At 41.7% G+C, this 17,954-nt stretch overlaps 3 protein-coding genes across 8 annotated transcripts; all 3 read right to left on the reverse strand.

Annotated features, from left to right (window-relative positions):
• Positions 1–944: 944 nt before the first annotated feature.
• LOC136516517 (uncharacterized) lies at positions 945–15,555 on the reverse strand. 6 transcript variants are annotated; one of them, XM_066509923.1, is made up of 19 exons: positions 14,870–15,555; positions 11,925–12,255; positions 11,426–11,579; positions 11,282–11,310; positions 11,093–11,190; positions 9,265–9,386; positions 9,075–9,176; positions 8,556–8,587; positions 8,279–8,454; positions 7,991–8,197; positions 6,950–7,888; positions 4,820–4,882; positions 4,593–4,745; positions 4,439–4,513; positions 4,254–4,313; positions 4,088–4,168; positions 3,870–3,995; positions 1,389–3,763; positions 945–1,285 (listed from the first exon to the last, which is right to left on the reverse strand). In XM_066509923.1, exons 2-9 carry the CDS (start codon positions 12,113–12,115, stop codon positions 8,361–8,363), a joined length of 822 nt encoding a protein of 273 aa, XP_066366020.1. In that variant the 5' UTR covers positions 12,116–12,255; positions 14,870–15,555; the 3' UTR covers positions 945–1,285; positions 1,389–3,763; positions 3,870–3,995; positions 4,088–4,168; positions 4,254–4,313; positions 4,439–4,513; positions 4,593–4,745; positions 4,820–4,882; positions 6,950–7,888; positions 7,991–8,197; positions 8,279–8,360. The 6 variants fall into 6 exon arrangements, with proteins under 6 accessions (XP_066366020.1, XP_066366019.1, XP_066366018.1 ...); XM_066509922.1 differs by lacking the exons at positions 8,556–8,587; positions 9,075–9,176; positions 9,265–9,386; ... (3 more) ...; positions 11,925–12,255; positions 14,870–15,555 and having other exon boundaries at positions 4,443–4,483; positions 7,991–8,353; XM_066509921.1 differs by lacking the exons at positions 8,556–8,587; positions 9,075–9,176; positions 9,265–9,386; ... (3 more) ...; positions 11,925–12,255; positions 14,870–15,555 and having other exon boundaries at positions 4,439–4,483; positions 7,991–8,353.
• On the reverse strand, positions 1,206–2,746 carry LOC136515332 (protein FAR-RED ELONGATED HYPOCOTYL 3-like). The gene is made up of 3 exons (XM_066508957.1): positions 2,708–2,746; positions 1,389–2,313; positions 1,206–1,285 (listed from the first exon to the last, which is right to left on the reverse strand). The coding sequence occupies exons 1-3, from the start codon at positions 2,744–2,746 to the stop codon at positions 1,206–1,208; spliced, it is 1,044 nt and encodes a 347-aa protein (XP_066365054.1).
• A 286-nt stretch (positions 15,556–15,841) lies between the features above and the next one.
• LOC136518841 (glucose and ribitol dehydrogenase homolog) lies at positions 15,842–17,255 on the reverse strand. Its single transcript, XM_066512528.1, has 2 exons — positions 16,240–17,255; positions 15,842–16,141 (listed from the first exon to the last, which is right to left on the reverse strand). The coding sequence occupies exons 1-2, from the start codon at positions 17,102–17,104 to the stop codon at positions 16,119–16,121; spliced, it is 888 nt and encodes a 295-aa protein (XP_066368625.1). The 5' UTR covers positions 17,105–17,255; the 3' UTR covers positions 15,842–16,118.
• Between the last annotated feature and the right edge of the window lie 699 nt (positions 17,256–17,954).

Below are 17,954 nucleotides of genomic sequence, written 5' to 3' on the forward strand. Positions count from 1 at the left end.
TTCTTCATGCACAAAGAGATACAGGAAAGGTAATAATTCACTATCAGTTTTTTGTTCTCATAGTTTATATTTGTGTACTCATTTTCTTGTATCTTTTCTGTTGTAGCAAACTCTCATGCTTATCCTTGTGGAAACCAAGAGGGGTGCTAATTCATTGAAAAGTTGGTTGTGCATGAATGGGTTTCTAGCTACTTGTATTCATGGAGATAGAAACCAGCAGGTTTGTTTTTGTTTTTACTCTCTTCAGAACAGCTTATTTTGCACAGCAACAGACGCATTTAGCTATAATTATTTTCTGCAGTATCTAAAGTGATATTGTATTTCTGACATGCACCACAGTAGGTGTAATTATTTCTGACATGCACCACAATAGCTATAATTATTGATATCTGGTGTTTGCTACTTAGTTGCTTGAGCTATATCTGTAGTTCTCAGTAGCTTGTTTGCACAGGTTAATCTGCTCGTGTTAATTTTCTTTTTTAACTCTGTACTTGGTCAGCACATAACGCAGGTCAGCCTTGCTGACTGAAAGTGGAGGCACCAAGGAGGATCTTTAGCTCCCTACTGATGAAACTCTGCTTACCTAGGTTAGAGCTCTATACATTTGTATGCTGGCTTTGGGATATGTGTGTGAGTGGGGCTGTGTTTCATTTTTGTGGGTGCTAGATTTGGCTTTGGGGTATGTGTTTGATTTCTATACAAATGTTAGATCAAGAGGTATCAAATTTCTTTTCTTGATGGTAGCAGTATTACCAGAAACAATTTGGAAGCAATGTCACATACTTATGGCCTAGTCTCTTTGTAGCACATTCTTATATGTGGAGTGTCTTCATTTTAATGTTTGGTTGATAGATGCTAGTAGGCAGTAGCACACATGTCCTCTCCCTATCCAGTAGTAGATGGATCTTTTCCAAGAGTTCAATGAATTTTCAAGTGCTCTGTTACTATTATTACCTGCTGCTGATGAAAACAAGACAAATATAAAATTTGGTTACACAATTGCAATCACCGATAATGTAAATTGCAAATATTGGGCACTGCAATTGTAGTTCTTAGCATATGTAATTTTAGATCTAGGCATAATTTAATTTACTATTTGTAACATCCTACTCATTACTTAAATTACATAAATATATTGGCTACTTAAATTTTGCTTCTATCTACTGATCATCGTGAATTGCTGCATGTCTTTGATCACCGTGTCCTTAGTGTGTTGTGGCTTCGGGATCAGTGCTACCATTTGATGTTTCCTTCCTCTTCTTTCTTTTTGGCTTCATCGGGGAGCCTACAAAACATTATTAGTTAACATAAATAAGAATTTTTGCATTTGGATTCAAATTGTATTTGTATGTACTTAAATTCTATTTGTATGTCCTTAAATTTTATACCTGCATTGTCTGTGTCATTTGTTTTTTTCTTTTTCTTCTTTTCTGCTGCCACCAGTTTCTTCTTTATTTCTTCTATATGTGTCTTCATTCTGACAGGTTTAGGTGGCCTTCCCTTTCTCTGAATTCTTTTTGGATCATCTATTTCAGTCTGTGGATCTCTAGCTTGTGCTGCTATAGTTTCTCCTTCATTTCCTTGGTGGTCATTTTGTGCTCCATCTGTTTGTTGAGCACATAGCATTCTATCTAAATTGATTTCCATCTTGTCAAATTCTACCATAAGGTATTCCATGGCTTTCTCATTTTTTAATCCTTTTGAATTCAGTATTGTTGATCTCCTGGATAATATGTTGAATCTCAACAATGAGCTTGTTTCAACTGTTTCTTCTTCTTGTCTTTCAACATGTACCTTCATATCATGTTTTCTCCACCTGTCTAAGAAGTATTTGTCTAGAATTGTGCTGATTTCCTTTTCAATGACTATTTTCAGGATATGGGAGCGGAGTATGCCATCTTTGCTGAATTTTGCACATATGCAGGTAAATTCTTCTTCACCTTGTGTTAGTTCAGTGTTTACTATATGCCTCCTGAACCTATGAACCTCCTGAATCTGGTTACTTTTTTGCCACACCTCAAATGTTTTTCCATCTTCAGTTTCCCTATAGTTCAACCTTGATGTTGCCTTCAGTTGTAGCTGGAACTTTTTGAATATATTTCTGTTGTATAGCTGTTGTGCCTGCTGCTCTATTCTGTAGCCGAATATAAATTCCTTTGGCCTTTTCTGCTTGCTATAGCTGTCCTCTAGCCTTTCTGCTTGATTTATGGTATCAACAATCTGATTGTACTCTTTCAGAAAGCTGATGATACTATAGGTTGGCCCTATATTGTCTTTGAACCTCGCATTTGTTGCCTCACTCCTGGATGTGGTCTGTACGAAAGGGAAAAGTCATTTTTGTAGTAGACCGGGATAAACCTTTTCCTCATTTCCCACATCTTGGAAAATTAGTGATTCCCTTGAAAGTTTCTTTCCTCAATCATTCTCTTCCAAAGTCGCTCAAATTCTTCCACCGTTAGACTATTGTTCACTATATCTTCAAAGTCTTCATATAGTCCTTCGTTTGCTGCAAAGACCTTGACATTCTTATTGTAGCATTTGGTCTTTATGTGGAACAAGCAATTTTTGTGCTTTGTGTTTATGAAGACTTGCTCTATTGTTGATTCCATCGCCATGTCTTGGTCTGTGATGATTGTTTGAGGGTGTTTTCCTCCCATTGCTTCAAGGAAAGTTTGAACTACCCACTTAAAAGTGTCCACTGTCTCACCATGTAGGAAAGCACATCCGAAAAGGCAACTTTGCCCATGTCCGGTGATTCCAACAAATAGTGCAAAAGGTCAGTTGTATCGGTTGGTCATATATGTCGTGTCAAAACTTACAAATTCTCCATAATCTGCATAATATTTCATAGAAGAACAGTCTGTCCAGAACAAGTTTTTCACTCTCTTGTCCTCATCTAAATCAAACTTGTAAAAGAAAGACGAATCATCAGTTTGTTTCTTTCTAAAATAATCCAGTACTTGTGTCATATCTGATCCTTTAACTTCTTTGTTTAGCCTTGTCCTGTAGTTGCTGATATCTTTATTTTTCATCGGTAGAGCTGTAAGCCCCCTCTAAGATACGATAGAATAGAAACCATCTTCCTAGTCGGGATATTGTTATCGTTCAGAGTCTTGATAAGTCCTTTTTTCATTTCTGTCATATACTTGTGACCAGAAAATAGTTGATCCCTGTCTTCGGGGCATAGCTCATGATTATGCTCCAAATCAAGAGTTTTAACCTTCCATACACCTCCTTCTTTCACCATCATAACACAAGGATAATCTGACTTCTGCTGAACATTTGTTTTCCTTCTTCTTACCGGTTTCTTTCCAACATCCTTGTCTACTTCAGCTTCTTCTTGCTCTAAACACTTTGGTTCCTTTTCTTTTCCTTGACGAGTGCATCTCATTGTCACTTTGACTACCTCATTATTTCTCTTCTTACTTTGAGTTCTTGTCATATGTGTTATGGCAACTTGAAATCCGGCTAGGAATGCATAGAAGTTGAAGAAATGGTGAGCATCATCCCTACTTTTAAATTCCATCGATAGCTGTGGGGTGTACTTGCTGTTGATTGGTGCATTGTTGCCTTCAGATGTTGTAACCTGCTTATTTTTTATGAATTCTTCAATCTCTTCCTCCGTCAGTTCCTGGCTGCCATTTACATGTTCATTATCATCTGTTACTGTTGATGTAATATCTGAACTTGTTGGTTCTACTGCTATGATCCTCAAGTTATTTTCTCCCATTGTTGGTTGGTTATCTTGATTTTCATGCTGCACCTATAAATATATTAGCAGCAGTCTCAGTTTCTGAGTAATGCGATTTATAATACAAATATTTTTTCAGTGTGGACTGAAATAGTTGAAGAGATTATTTTTTATGTACCTCATCAATGTCCATGTTATTGAATACATCAGTTTGCCAATGATATTGTTGAATTTCATATCTATCATCATCAGCTATGCTTGTCGTTGCTCCATCATCATCAGCGACGATTGCCATTTCTCCATCCTAGTTTTGCAAAGATAAGTTTTACTTTGATGCCAGTACATATTTGTATTGCTTATAAATGTAATCCAATTGGCTCAGTTGTCTATATGTACCTCATATGACAGCCTTGACTCTGATATTGACCAGTTAGTTTGTGGTCCAAAGATTCTATCTAGATCTTCAAGTCTCATATTCTGTTTTATTTGTTTGATAATGAGAATGGTTACCATTTATAATATAAAACAACTAGTCTGACAAGCATATATAATATAGTTTTACCTCATTCCTGTCATTTCCATGTATCATCTTTGTTAATGATCCTTGCATCTCTTCATGTTGCTGCACAGTTTATAATGAAGCATTGAAATTAAAGTACCGTTATGCTAAAATTACATTGCACATATGTGTGTAATTTACATATGTCTGAATTGTAATTTTTGTGTACTGGTATTATAAAATTTTACCTACGTATTCCAGTCAGTCTGATTATCTTCCTGAGAGTTCCTGATCTGTTCCATCATAAGTTTAGTGTAGCCTCCCTGCATTGAAATATATTCTAGTCGAAAAACAACCTTCTTATGTTGGCATTTTTTGATTCTAAGCAATGATTTTGCTCACCTTTTTGTATCTGTAGGTATTTGAAAGGTCACTGGAACAATTTGTGCCTGCAAATATTTGGTAAGAAGTTGACTGCACTTCCTTAATTGCTTCTTGTGACTTCACTGATGTTGGATAATCATCACATCTACTTGTTGTGGCATACATATTATTCTGCTTCGTAAAAAAAAGCAAGCAGGTGAGTACTTACATAGCTTTTCATTGCATCATTGAATTGTGTTTCTTACCTCAAGTAGTTGATCAAACTCGACTGGTGCTTGTATTAGTTGCATAAGGGAAGCAATTGAAACCTACAAGAAAATGAAGAAGCCATTAGTTCTCATTTATTTATTGTTTGTGTCAACTGTTTTGAATTATGAGTAATTTTACATCATTGTTGCTTTCTTCTTGGCGAATCATATCCTCATAATTGTGAATCTGATATTGTGCCTCTGACATTTCTTACAGCCTTGTTCTTCTTTCTATATTCATGTTCTGTTAAAACATCTAGATTTCATATTTTTACAGTTAGAAGGTTTGTCATCATTACATATTCCATGCATCTAACACACAGTAGGGCTATTGTAAGTAGTTAGAATCAGCTATAAATAGAAAGCATAGTTTGTAGTGTTATTCATGCTACCATCATTGGCTTGCATATTTGTTTTTGAACACAATAAATGTATAGCACTAAAGGAATTACTAACTAAACTTGTAGAAGCTGTTGAACTTGATCCTACGATGCATAAAGCCTACTACCGGAAATGGTTAGTGGCACTCTTCTTTTTTCAATAAAAGTTATACATGAACACTCCCATAATTCCCTCTGCTACATTTTTGTCTATGTACTAAGTTATTTCTTGTTTACGGTGCTGCATGCATTAAGCTTGAAGAATACCAAACTGCAAAGGCTGCTGTTGAGTTGGGTTCTTCCTATGCATCAGGTGATTCAAGGTTTACTCGTCTATTGAAGGAATGTGAAGAGCGCATCGCTGGTGAGCAAAATAAACTTCAGCTAGTGTTAACAAGAAATAACAGTGTGCATGTGGTGACGGGGGGGGGGGTTAAATTGGGAATGCAATGTGGCGCATGCTATTTTCTAATGATATTTGTCCACTTAGCTGCCTTGCCTGAGAAATGTTTGTAGCAGCCTTGTGTACTGGAGAATAGTTATGTTTCAGTTCAATCATCTCATACTGTCTGCCCTGTTATTTGGTTTGTGTCTAGAGGAATCTAGCCAAGCACCAGTAAAGAATATTGAGCCTCCTGTGGCTCCTACTGTTGAGGACAAGGAGGATGTCGCAAATATAGAGAATACACCGCCAGTGGTAGAACCGCCAAGCAAACGTAAATACAGGTAACTAGTGTAAATTTGTAGAACTCTTTGAATGCTATTTTGTTTCTGTTACTCCCTTGTTGGTGATCAAACCACTTGACCTTTTCCCAGTACATGTAGCTATTTTGTTTCTGTTACTACCTTGTTGGTGAGGCACTTATGGATTTGCTGGGCCATAGCCTTACTGCCATAAGGGAAGTGTTTCTCTACGACCTCGTGAGGTTTGTAGCTTTTGCTGGAATCTAAAAATGTTGCTTTAGCGACGAGGAAACCTATTTTGTTTGGCTTCCTTTCATCCTTCAACCTAACATATCTAGATGAAGTAATATCTAGATGAAGTAATTGGTGTGACAGTAAGATAATCTCTTCTTGCCTTGTCGTCAAATGTCAGATGCATTAGGTACATTAGTCTTCTGATTAGTGTGAGCATAGGATTACAGGATCAGGTTAATATATCAGGCACCTGTGATTTGAGGTTTTGCATATATATAAACCCATGTCTTCATCTAAAAAAATAAACCTGATCCAGATGGTACTTATTGTCTTGCAGTTATAAAGCAGATGGCATGGCTAAAGATTTCATGCCTCTTTATTCACTAAGAGGTAATCACTGTCCATTCTATGTTGATGTTGCTTTTCATACTTGTTTTCTGTTACTAAGGTGTAAGTCAACCTATAGCTAGCACCTTGTCTTCAAGACAAGAGTCAGATACAGAATATAAATTTATTTATGATTTCTAGCTGCCGAGTCTCAATCAAAAGGTCAAGAGTGGAAAATTTAAATAACTTTAGAGAAACAAAACAAAAACACATATAAGCTTCACTTTACCTTTTTTCAAAAATGCTTGTTTAATCAGTATAATTACATTAGCAGCAAATACCAGTTGCAGTATTTGAAATATGCAATTTGTTTTTAGGTATTCTGTATTTTTGTTTCCTGAGTACCTTAATTTACGAATCTGTATTTCTGATTCCAGAATTTGGTTACAGCAAATACTAGCAATCTTGGATTACATCTTTACGAGGAAGTCGGTGTGCTTACCTTGGCTATTGAGGTTAGTGGTTCCCCTTCAATCTGTTGGTTGGTTGCCCATTTCCTCTGGTCTGTTTGCCCCCACGCAGAGGAGATTTTCATCTTTGATCTGTCGGTTGTTTTCTCCTTTCTCCTGCTCTGATCTGATCTTATCTCCATGCAGAGCAGTGCTTTGCTTGTCCCCACAAAGAGATCTGATCTCCACTGAGGGCAGAGGCTTCCCCTGTTTGCCCGGCTTGTTTCCCAAGTATATAGATGGATGTTTTTGGGTTTATGTGCTGACATGTCTTTAGTGAGCCTCTTTGTCTTTTTAGTTATTGGGCTCTGGGCTAAACTACTCTTTGCTGATATTAGGCATCTCTGTCTTTTTAGTTAGTGGGCCTCTCTGGCATATCTTTATTGGGCTGAACAATAATTGTGTGCCTTGTTTGTCTGATGGAATTTGTGTGTTGCATTCTTTTAAAACACACGTTTTTTTTTCAATGTTTCAATTCGTGTGTTTCTTAGGCATCTAACGACCATGTGCTAACTAGTCCAAAAACACATGATTTTTCAAATGTTGAAATCTATGTGTTTTATATACAGCCAACAACCATGTGTTGACTTATGTTAAAATACATGTGTATACAGTAGACAGACTCTTATTAAAAGAGTCTGTCTACTGTACACATGTGTGTTTTAACATAAGCCAGCACATGGTTGTTGGCTGTATGTAAAACACACAGATTTCAACATAGGAAAAACCACGTGTTTTTGGACTAGTTAGCACATGATTGTTAGATGCCTAAGAAACACACGAATTGAAACACCGGAAAAAACGTGTGTTTTAAGAGAATGCAACACACAAAATCCCACATTCCACGTCCTGCTAAGTTAGTACGGCTGTGCGTGATGCAGTCACTCATCTCGCTCACTGCCATCATCAGAGGCTGCTCGGATGATATACACCTGGGAGACGAATTCATTGGTAAATGAGCACTGACATTATAAATGAAAAAAAACATGCTTTGAACTACTGAAAAACAGTATTGCACTTAAAGCATATAGTACCTTGAAGGTCGTGGGCTTAATCAACTGAAAAACATCTGCATCTCCATCCTGAATCCCATGGCATAGTGCAAAACCAGCCCATCCGCCACTTAGCCCCTTCTTGTAGGCAAGGTAGTTGGTGTCGAATTCTTCATCCTTCTCATCCAGCAAGGTGATAATGGCGTCTTGCTTCGGCATGTAAGTGTCACAGAAATGGCTCGGGAGACCCTTTCGATCATACATACAGAAAAACCAGCACATGGCATAAGTTGCTAGGGAGAGCAAACGGGTGTAGAGCTGAGTACTCACCAGCCAAAAACCTCAAACCACATGTGAATGCAACATTGCCTTCACAAAGGATGGGATGTCAGGGTCAAGCTGTGATTCTAGCTCATCGGCCTTTTTTGTTGCCTTCCAACCTAGCTTTCATGGAAATTGTTCCGCTTCTTGCCATGTAGATGAGGTCAGCTGGTTTTCTAGGAGACCTACGGAAGAAACGGAACAACAGGATTGTTACCTAAGAGGAGCAGAGCATATGTTTATAGCTCCTATGGTCAGGCTAGGCAGCTAGCAAATGTCCACATACCTTGTCATTCTATCTGCAGTGTGTGGTGCTATCTGTTGGCAAATACAACTTGTCATTAAAAACAAATGGTTCAAATTTATAGTTCATGACATGGATGCTAGGCAAAATGGCACGATGTGCCATGTTACATTACAGGATGATTATCAGAAGAAACATTTGTAAACCAATGACTTTTGAAACGATTTTGTAAGAAAAAAAAATCTGTTGCAGCACACAAATGTTCAACTTTTCAGTTGCCTTTACCAAAATCACATGGTTTCGTAAACTGAACAGATTGTGCTTTTTTTATGGCCACATGGGTTGGTACACGCCACAATGTTTCAATTTAAGAGCAGAGAAATAAAATGTTGCTCTGTTTCCGGTGGAAAGAAATGGGAAGCCTTGAGCTCGAAATAAGAAACTACCATGTTCATTGGCCACACAAACACGTCTGGAAATCACTAAAATAATAGCGAAATATGTGCATTTATTAGAGCCCAAAAGGAAAACGAGACAGAGCAGGCAAAAGAAGACAGATACCTCAGCGTACTTGACCTCAGGGAGTTGCGCAAGCCGGCGGGACCTCCTGGGAGGCGAGGGAACCACGACTGCGTCCTCGATGATCCTGCGCCTCTTCGGCTTCTGCTCACAAAGGGTCAGTCAGACTAACGGCGGCGCATATAGCAGGTGAAGACGAACGAAGGAGGCAGAAGCGGGCGTGGCATCACACCAGTGGGGAAGGGGTCTTGGGGGCCTCCTTGATGACGGCGGAGAGGTGGCGCAGGTTGAGCGCCTCCATCTTGCGCTTGTTCTCCTGCTTCTGCCTCCATCCTGCGTTTCTCCTGATTGCTGCTACATTTTGCACAATCTTATATGCAAATTAAGTGTACTGCATTATATTGATGAAATTACTACTGACACAAAATATTTACTCACACATAATGAGATGTTCTCGGTGAAAAAATGCACAATGAATATCATCTTCAAATATTACAAAACAAGAATGCAAAAATTGCACATTTCAAATAGTGCAAATACTACATATTGTTATTGCAATTATACTATATATGTATATAAATACATAATCCACCTCAATAAATCACTAGGTAACCCACCACCAACCTCAAATTACTAACCGTACCATCCTGAAAGCAATGGCATTTCAGTACAGTTAGTTGGGTTGGTTGGATGGACACTCGATTGGGTCAGGATCCCACTACGATGGAAACAGTGCACTAACTTCCACTAGTAACAACGCACAACTGAAATAAAGAATGCTTCTAGTTACAGGAGTATACAGGTCACAAGAAATTCATATCATCCTTCAAAGTTACTCTAACTCTGAATACAACCAAACTCCAGGAAGATTACCCAAGGATAAAAGGAGATCATAAACACACTCCAGAAAAATTGAACTAAATCAAAAAATTGTTACACAATGCTGCTTTGATCGGTAGATGCACTTCTGCAGCCACACCACTCACCAAATACACCTAATCCTCAACTAAAATTACAAAAGAAATATGTTATGTAAAGGAATTTGTTATGCATTTCTATATTCATGTTCTTAAAAAAATTACAAAACTCAAATATGAAAATTGCAAAATTGAAATAGTGCAATTAGTAGTTTCTGTTAATGCAATTATACTGTACATGTATATAATTAAAAAATTAGTGAAGCCTGCTGAGAATAAAGTTGTTTATGGATTGCTACCAGTGGTACTATCACTACAACCCTGCTCCTTTACCAGGGCTTGGCACTTGCTACGATAGTATATATATATAAACAAATTTAAACATGTTTTACCACATATCACAATAAACAGATCACAAGGAAAGATCATAATTTTTTCTATGGAAACACAATCATAGATCACAAGAAATAATTTTTTTTTCTATGGAAGGACAGATCACAGTTTTTTTCTATGGAAACACAATCACATATCACAAGAAACAACTTTTTTCTATGGAAGCACAATCACAGATCACAAGAGACAATTTTTTCTATGGAAGGACAATTTACAATTTCTCCCCATACCAGCACAATCACAGAGAGAGAGAGAGGGAGGAGCAGCACAATCACAAATAACATATTTCAAGATGTGTTAGCACAAATTACATGATACAATTTTTTTTATGAAAGGACAAGGACAAATAAGAGGTGTGTGTTGACACAAATCACAATTAACAGATTTCAAGATGTGTTAGCACAAATCACAAGACAATTTTTTTCTATGGAAGGATAGCTCACAATTTTTATCTATGGAAGCACAATCACAGATCACAAGAGACAATCTTTTTCTATGGAAGGACAGATCATAAGTTTTTTCAATGGAAGCACAATTACAGAATACAGAGAAACATTTTTTTCTATGGAAGGACAGATCACAATTTTATCTATGGAAGCACAATCACAGATCACAAGCTCAGCCCATCTAACCAGGGTTCCTGTAGAATTGAAGCAATTCAAGCATCCAACTCACAAGCTCAAAGCTAAAGCCTGAATAAATAAACTCAATCCATGTATGAAATAAGCAGGAGAGGTGACAGGAGAGTACCTGATGCAAAAGGCGGTGACCGGCTTGTCACCAAAGAGAAGGGTCTTGGAGTCCTTTGAGGGTGATTCACTGTGCTTCCAGTAAAATGGTGCTTGAGCCTGAACATATGGTAGATGAAACAATAACATGTACCTGCCAGCCAATATCGAGCTAAGAACAGAGGGTGGGATTGGTGTAGCACTAGCATACCTAGAGACAGCAATGAAGGCCCCGGTGCACTACAAACACAAGGAATAGCCAGTTAGTGAGATCATTATTATATCACCATACAAACCCACATAGCAATAATGTGCTGGAATATTTGTTTTTTTTTCTAAGAGCAGCGAGCTAAACCTCCAAGAGAGCAACAAATGATGCTGCCATCATTGCAAAAGCTTCACCTGCATCAAAAGTTGAAGCACCCCACTGAAAGGGATATTGAACGCAAAATGTGGGGGCATATAACAGATTCAACCATAGAGGCAAACTTCCTAAACATATGTTTTTCCTGCTTAATCAAATATAAAAAGGAAAACAAAATAGTGATAAAGTTATTTATAAAGACTAGATATTGCACATGTTACACACAATAATTGCAGTATTTGAACTGTGCAATTTACTACTAATAAATATGCAATCAAGAAAATGGTGCTTGTACATAAAAGAATAGAATGAAATCACCGTTCAGTAGAATTCTAATGCAGTTTGCAGTATAAATTCATCATCCTCCATGGCTACATAACAAAAAAAAATTCACTGCAACCTCACTGCAATATTTACATGCAGGTCAAACAATTGTTTTGCTCAAAAAACTAATGTTGGACTGCTTGTACATGGTATACAAGTCACATACCCGACCAAGTAAATCCTCAGATACACAGCTGAATCTAGACCTGCATGGCTAATCAACTCATCTTCAGGCATTTTGGAGCAGCAGGCATCCAACTTAAGAATTTCAAGTATGAACGCATGTCCAAATTGACAAATTTTCGGACAAATGTACCCCCATGACTTGAACTCTCTCTCGAGCCTTTCAGGTACCATTTTGGGAAGTAAACCCTATCATGATTGGCTGCAGCCGAAGGAAAGCAAATGCAATGTTGATAGCCGCAGAGAGTCCTATATCTTGAATAGTAGCCATAGTTGTCCTTAAACAGTTTGGGAGGAAATCCTATTGAATTTATCTGCAAGATATCAGGAAGAACACAATCATTAACCACTAGACAGTATGATGTCATAGTACTACAATTCTTAACAAAATCAAATGTAAGAATTGATGAACGATGAGGTTATAAAAAACATGACCTATTGAGAGGCAAAAACCGCATGTGGTGACTCAGGCTTTGTCACCAAATGAGAATGCCTTCAAATTTGGCGACTACAAGATTTCTCTTGTCCTAGATCCTACAACCACAACTATACTCCTAGCATTGACCAGCCAAACTAAAATGTCTCTAGCTGTCCAAACAAGTAAAAATACAGGGAATAAAGTTCCTGTTGTCTCATAAAAGCCATGCTAATTCTGATAGATTTGAGAGGTCTAGGGCTGATCTTATTAACTAACCTAGCCAGACACTGCGTCGTAGAAGACACTTCACGAGTTGTGCCCAAATTGTATCACATAAAGAACCAAATTACAGATTAATTAACGGCCAAGTTCCTACACTTCTGACAAAAAAGACAAATGTGAAAATATCTGAAATGTATGGAGGGATGTACCAAGAATTAGCTAACCTAGCCAGACATCTACAATCAAACAATGTAGCCTGAAATCTCTAACAGCCTCCTACCAAGAATTAGTTAAATTATTATTGAGGGATGTAGCCTGAAATCTCTGAAACATAGTAGTAAACTGTATGTAAAGCAGAGGTTAGCTTTGCATGAGGCTATAGAGCTAACGACACATCAACGACAATACTGAAGGACACTTATGCCTCTGCTATCAACTTTGAAGAGCTAAATACTGAGTATTGCTATGCAAGTGCAGCTTCAGTAATGAAAGGGAGAAATGATTTGCCTCGGGCTATTAGAAAAGTTCTAGTATTATTACTAATTGATGGATCTCACCACTCGTTCGCCAAAAGCAATAGAGTAGAGCACTAGGTGAGACGCTTCAATTTTTTTAAGACAAGAAAGTTACATTTTGCAAATAAAACAAGCGATACTTCACCTAATAAGACTGAAAAAGAATTGACAAATAAATAAAGACAATAGAAGCACATGTTCCCACTTTCCAACATGCAGGTTGCACACACATATGCAGATCTGTGTATATATATTATTTATTTATTTATTCAGGTTCTAGAATACCCAATGCTTAGAACCTAACTCACTGCTACAGTAGTATCTTTTTCCTAGAAACAATGAGCAGTGCCATTCTCGAGCTAACCAACAGCACCTCGGAGTCAAAGACCCTTTAGTATCAAATGTAGCAATGACAAAATCCATGCTACTTCAGTTCTTGCACCAAATAAAGAACTTCAAAAATCATGTTAATGACCTCATTGCTACCTGCAGCTAGTCAAAGTACAATAGGGAAAAAAAAGAAACAAAAAAAAAGTTCTAATTAATTGCAAGCTGGCAAATTAAATCTCACATGTACATAGACAAACACTCTTCAATCAGACATATATGTCTGATTCAACACTCTTGCGCTGATGAGGCCATAGACCAAGACTAAACAAATCTAACTATCTCAGGCATATAGGTCTGCACAATGAAAAATTAATAATTTTTTTATAAAATTGGTTAATGACCTCATTGCTAGCTGCAGCCCATCAAAGTACAAATAGGGAAAAAGAAGAAATAAAATAACAAGCCCTAACTATTGCAAGCTGGCAAATTAAATCTCACATGTACATAGACAAACATTGGATACTGAACACGGGCATCTCAAAAAGTTCAGGCTGCCTGGACACCAATTCTAGCAATTTAGATGGGCTTCGACCCCAAAACTGAAAATCAATCTGTAAATACATGTAGCCATCCCACCGTTGGACACTAAAATCAGTAGACATAGTACAGAATGATTTCATTTGAACAATGGCTAGGAAGAATTAAAATCAACAACTAGTACTAACAGGCTACAGCACATAGTTTCAGAGTTTAGTTAATTTCTAAGCAAAGACCGGAGATCCTAGAATTTAGTACTAACAGGAAAGTAATGCGCCTCAGAGCAAAAGGATCACAATCGTTCAACAACACGACATAATATTCAACACAGAGACAATCCTCAATCAAGCTGTAGCTGTGTGTGTGTGTTTGCGATCTGCACACAGATAGGCAGGCAAGCTGCAGCTGCCCGGCGCCTATACTGCTCCCGTCGAGCCCCATTTCTAGCTTGCTAGTGAGATAGCTACTGCTGCTACCTAGCTCCGACCACAGCAGCAGTAGCGCAACTGGTCTCAACCCGCTCGCAAGTCGCAACAGCGCGCAGTCGCTCCGCCCTACCCGCTGCTTGCCCGACAACATCCCCCCCCCCCCCCCAGCCTGTGCGCGGTGCAAATCCAAAGCAGCGGCGAGGACACTGCCTGCGCCACTGAGCGATGCGGAGAGGATTGGGCTGCAACCAAATCCACAGCCGCCACAACACAAAAAATCCCCAAATCCAACCAAAAACCAAATCAGTGAGAGGGAGGAGACACACAGAGAAGGGGAGGGGCGGAGCACCAAGGTCGCCTCTTGAATCGAAGCGACGGCGAGAGAATCGCCGGGGACGAACACGTTTCCCCTTCCCACAACACAGTACAGAACCACGAAATCTACACCACCAGCACGAAACAGGATCTGAGTACACACCTTCGGTAGGAGTCCGCGATGGAGAAGAACGAGTTCGCCGGAGCACGACTTCTGGATCCAAATCGAAGCACAAAATCGCCTCGGGAGCGCGTCGGCAGGCAGAGCAAAGTGGGGATGAAGACGATGCACATCGGTGGGGAAATGGATGGGCTCGACTCCCAATTCAAAACAGTAAAGCCAAAGTGGGCCCCACACCTCAGCTTCACAACGAAACCAGCGAAAGTGGGAACAGACCACACCGTCCATCCTTCATCCAACGCAGAAGAAATTCGTGTGCTGCAGACAAAAGAAACACACGAGCATGATATAGCAATTCCGTATTAAAAAGCATGGTTGTGTAGTACAGACTCCTTTTCGTTTTGTCACCGGTCTAATCTTCTCCGACGCTTCGAGCGACCGCTTCTCGTCCCGCGCCGCCTATGGCCTGCTCGCCCACACCGACGGAGGTGCTCGCACGGCTGGCCTGTGTGCAGCCGCCCTCACGCCCGCCCGGGAACTGCTCACCCGCGCCACCTTTTAGGAGTAGCTCGTCGGCGCCGCCGGCCGCCACCGGAGCTCCTCGCCTGCGCAGATCACGCACCTGTGGAGCTCCTCTCCAGCGCCGGTGCCCGCCCACGGAGCTCATCGACCGCGCCACCTGCAGACCACTTGACGGTGCCGCACGCCGTGCAAAAGGGACGTCCCCGTCCCTTGGTTTCGATGGAATGCCCAAGCAAGTCGCGTCCGTATTCGGAGACCTCGCGGAGTCGCGGGCGATGCGGACTGGCGCGCACATGACCTGAGAGACGCAAGTCGCTCTTAACTCTTGTTTGTTGCACACAATGTCTTACTGTTGGACAGCGTGCGCCCATAACAATTAAACATGTCTAAAGAATGGCCAAACTTATAAAAGAGGCAGACACACACAGCACGATCCATTACGAAGATGCCACGTAAGTTGGCATGCACTGCAGACATTTGTTTATTCAGACACGTTCCTCCTTTTGTACACGTGCTGCTAGCTCAGAGTAGCCACACTGGACAGTGAACACACACCACTACAACTGAACTCAACTCAAAGCCTGGCTGTCTGCTGTTGTATAAAAAAAACCCTGGCTGTCTGCACGTACACGTACTCGACACTTCCTTCCCTTCGACAGACTTGGACACGACGACGCACACCCCAAAAGGACGCTACTCCCATGGCGACACCTCATACCACCGCGCCGCCGGCGATCCCCGAGATCGTCGTCGTCTACCTAGCTTCTCTCTACCCATTGACGATGACGCCTCCTGCAAATAAACACACGCAGCGGTTAGTGCCTAGCTAGCAGAGAGAGAACCAATGCAGCAAGTAGTAGAAAGCAGCAGGCGGCGGCGGCGGCTCGTACCGTTGACGTGGAGGAACTGTCCGGTGATGTACGACGAGTCCTGCTCGCTGGCGAGGAAGACGTAGCTGGGAGCGACCTCGGCGGGCTGGCCGGCGCGCTTCATTGGCACCTCGGACCCGAACTGCTCCACCTTCTCCTTGCCGAACGACGCCGGGATGAGCGGCGTCCAGATGGGCCCCGGGGCGACGCCGTTGACGCGGATGCCCTTGTCGGCCAGCTGCAGCGCCAGCGCGCGCGTGAACGACACGATGGCGCCCTTGGTGGACGTGTAGTCCAGCAGCGTCTTCTGGCCCTTGTACGCGACCACCGACGCCGTGTTGATGATGGATCCACCCTGCGCCATGTGCGCCACCGCGTGCTTCGTCGCCAGGAAGTAGGAGATGATGTTGGTGCGGAACACGCGGTCCAGGTCGGACTCGGTGACGTCCGTGATGGACCGCCGCTCGTGCTGCTCGGCGGCGTTGTTGACGAGCACGTCGATGCGCCCGCCGTGGGCGCTCGCCACCTCCTCCACCACCTTCCGGCAGCTGTCCTCGTACCCGAGGTCGGCGGGCAGCGCCATCGGCTCGCGCGCGCCCGTGCGGGAGGAGATGTCGCGCAGCGCGCGGAGCGTCTCCTCCGCGTCCTTGTCCTCGGCGCCCTTCACGTACGTGAAGGCCACCGACGCGCCCTCCGTCGCGAACAGCAGGCACACCGCGCGCCCGATGCCCGAGTCGCCGCCGGTCACCAGCGCCACCTTGTCCTTGAGCTTGTTCGCCGCCTTGTAATTCTGGATGATGGCCTCCGGGCGGGGTTCCATGGCGTGCTCCTTCCCGGGCTGGGACCCCTGCTGCTGCGGCGGGAACTGCTTCTGGGACGACGCCATGGCGCGAGCCGCCGGAGTGGGGCTACTGCCTGGAACGAGGCGTGCTCTGCTGCTGGGGCTGCACTGCAGGTTGGGGAGGAGCTTGAGCGTCGGTCGGAGTGGTGATGATGGTGATCTAGCAACAGCAGGGAGGTGGAGGAGACGAAGCAGCAGTGCGCATGGCACGGTGAGGGAGACGCGGGAGGTGGAAGGGAGGCATATAAACAAGGGGGCGAGGCAGGCAGGCGTGGGCGCGTGGCGGCGGACGTGGCGGGAGGCTCGCATCTGCTGCGCCCACGCGTCCAGTCCGGCCGCTCGGTGAACCAGCACGCCCGCCGGCCGCCGCTTAACGTGCCTACACCCACTGGACCTCTCTAGTAGCATAGCATCACTGTCTGAACCTGCTTATATAGGTGGCAAAACTTCCGGCGAATCAACGAGATAAAAAACAGCGCGCCAGCTCAGCCTTCCGCTGTTTGGACTTGGGAGAAGGAAATAGTAGGAACGGTCTTCATAGAGCAACTATAGTCTATAGACACGTACTGAAAATTCGTGACACACGTTTATATATATGCATAATTCCAACATTTAAAATATTAGGAGAAAATATTTGGAAAGAAAAGCCACCATCTTCACATTCATTAGATACATGCGCATTGACACGTATCGTGAATTCACGGCGGATGCTCATAATTATCTCATAGGACCGCTCACTAAATTTTCTCTCTATTTTTTGGTTTGAGGCCTTTAGATAAGAAACGCCTCATGCATCAATCTCCACAACAATCACATAAACTCAAACATCTGGATAAGCACTTTTAAATAACTCAGACAAGAGAACTGTAGAGTATATTAAAAGGAAGAAATCCAG

This window comes from Miscanthus floridulus, chromosome 17 (assembly GCF_019320115.1).
Source record: "Miscanthus floridulus cultivar M001 chromosome 17, ASM1932011v1, whole genome shotgun sequence".
Taxonomy (NCBI): domain Eukaryota; kingdom Viridiplantae; phylum Streptophyta; class Magnoliopsida; order Poales; family Poaceae; genus Miscanthus; species Miscanthus floridulus.

Excerpts from the sequence above, each read along its gene's own strand:
- LOC136515332 (XM_066508957.1), bottom strand. The coding sequence starts at position 2,746 with ATGGGCAAAGTTGCCTTTTCGGATGTGCTTTCCTACATG. Across the intron at positions 2,314-2,707 it reads CGGATGTGCTTTCCTACATG|ACCACATCCAGGAGTGAGGC; the intron begins GTGAGACAGTGG and ends CCTTTCGTACAG. Across the intron at positions 1,286-1,388 it reads AAATGACACAGACAATGCAG|GCTCCCCGATGAAGCCAAAA; the intron begins GTATAAAATTTA and ends AATGTTTTGTAG.
- LOC136516517 (XM_066509922.1), bottom strand. The coding sequence starts at position 4,301 with ATGCAAGGATCATTAACAAAGATGATACATGGAAATGACAGGAATGAG. Across the intron at positions 3,996-4,087 it reads AGTCAAGGCTGTCATATGAG|GATGGAGAAATGGCAATCGT; the intron begins GTACATATAGAC and ends TTGCAAAACTAG. Across the intron at positions 3,764-3,869 it reads ATAACATGGACATTGATGAG|GTGCAGCATGAAAATCAAGA; the intron begins GTACATAAAAAA and ends ATATATTTATAG.
- LOC136518841 (XM_066512528.1), bottom strand. The coding sequence starts at position 17,104 with ATGGCGTCGTCCCAGAAGCAGTTCCCGCCGCAGCAGCAGGGGTCCCAG. Across the intron at positions 16,142-16,239 it reads ACAGTTCCTCCACGTCAACG|GAGGCGTCATCGTCAATGGG; the intron begins GTACGAGCCGCC and ends GTTTATTTGCAG.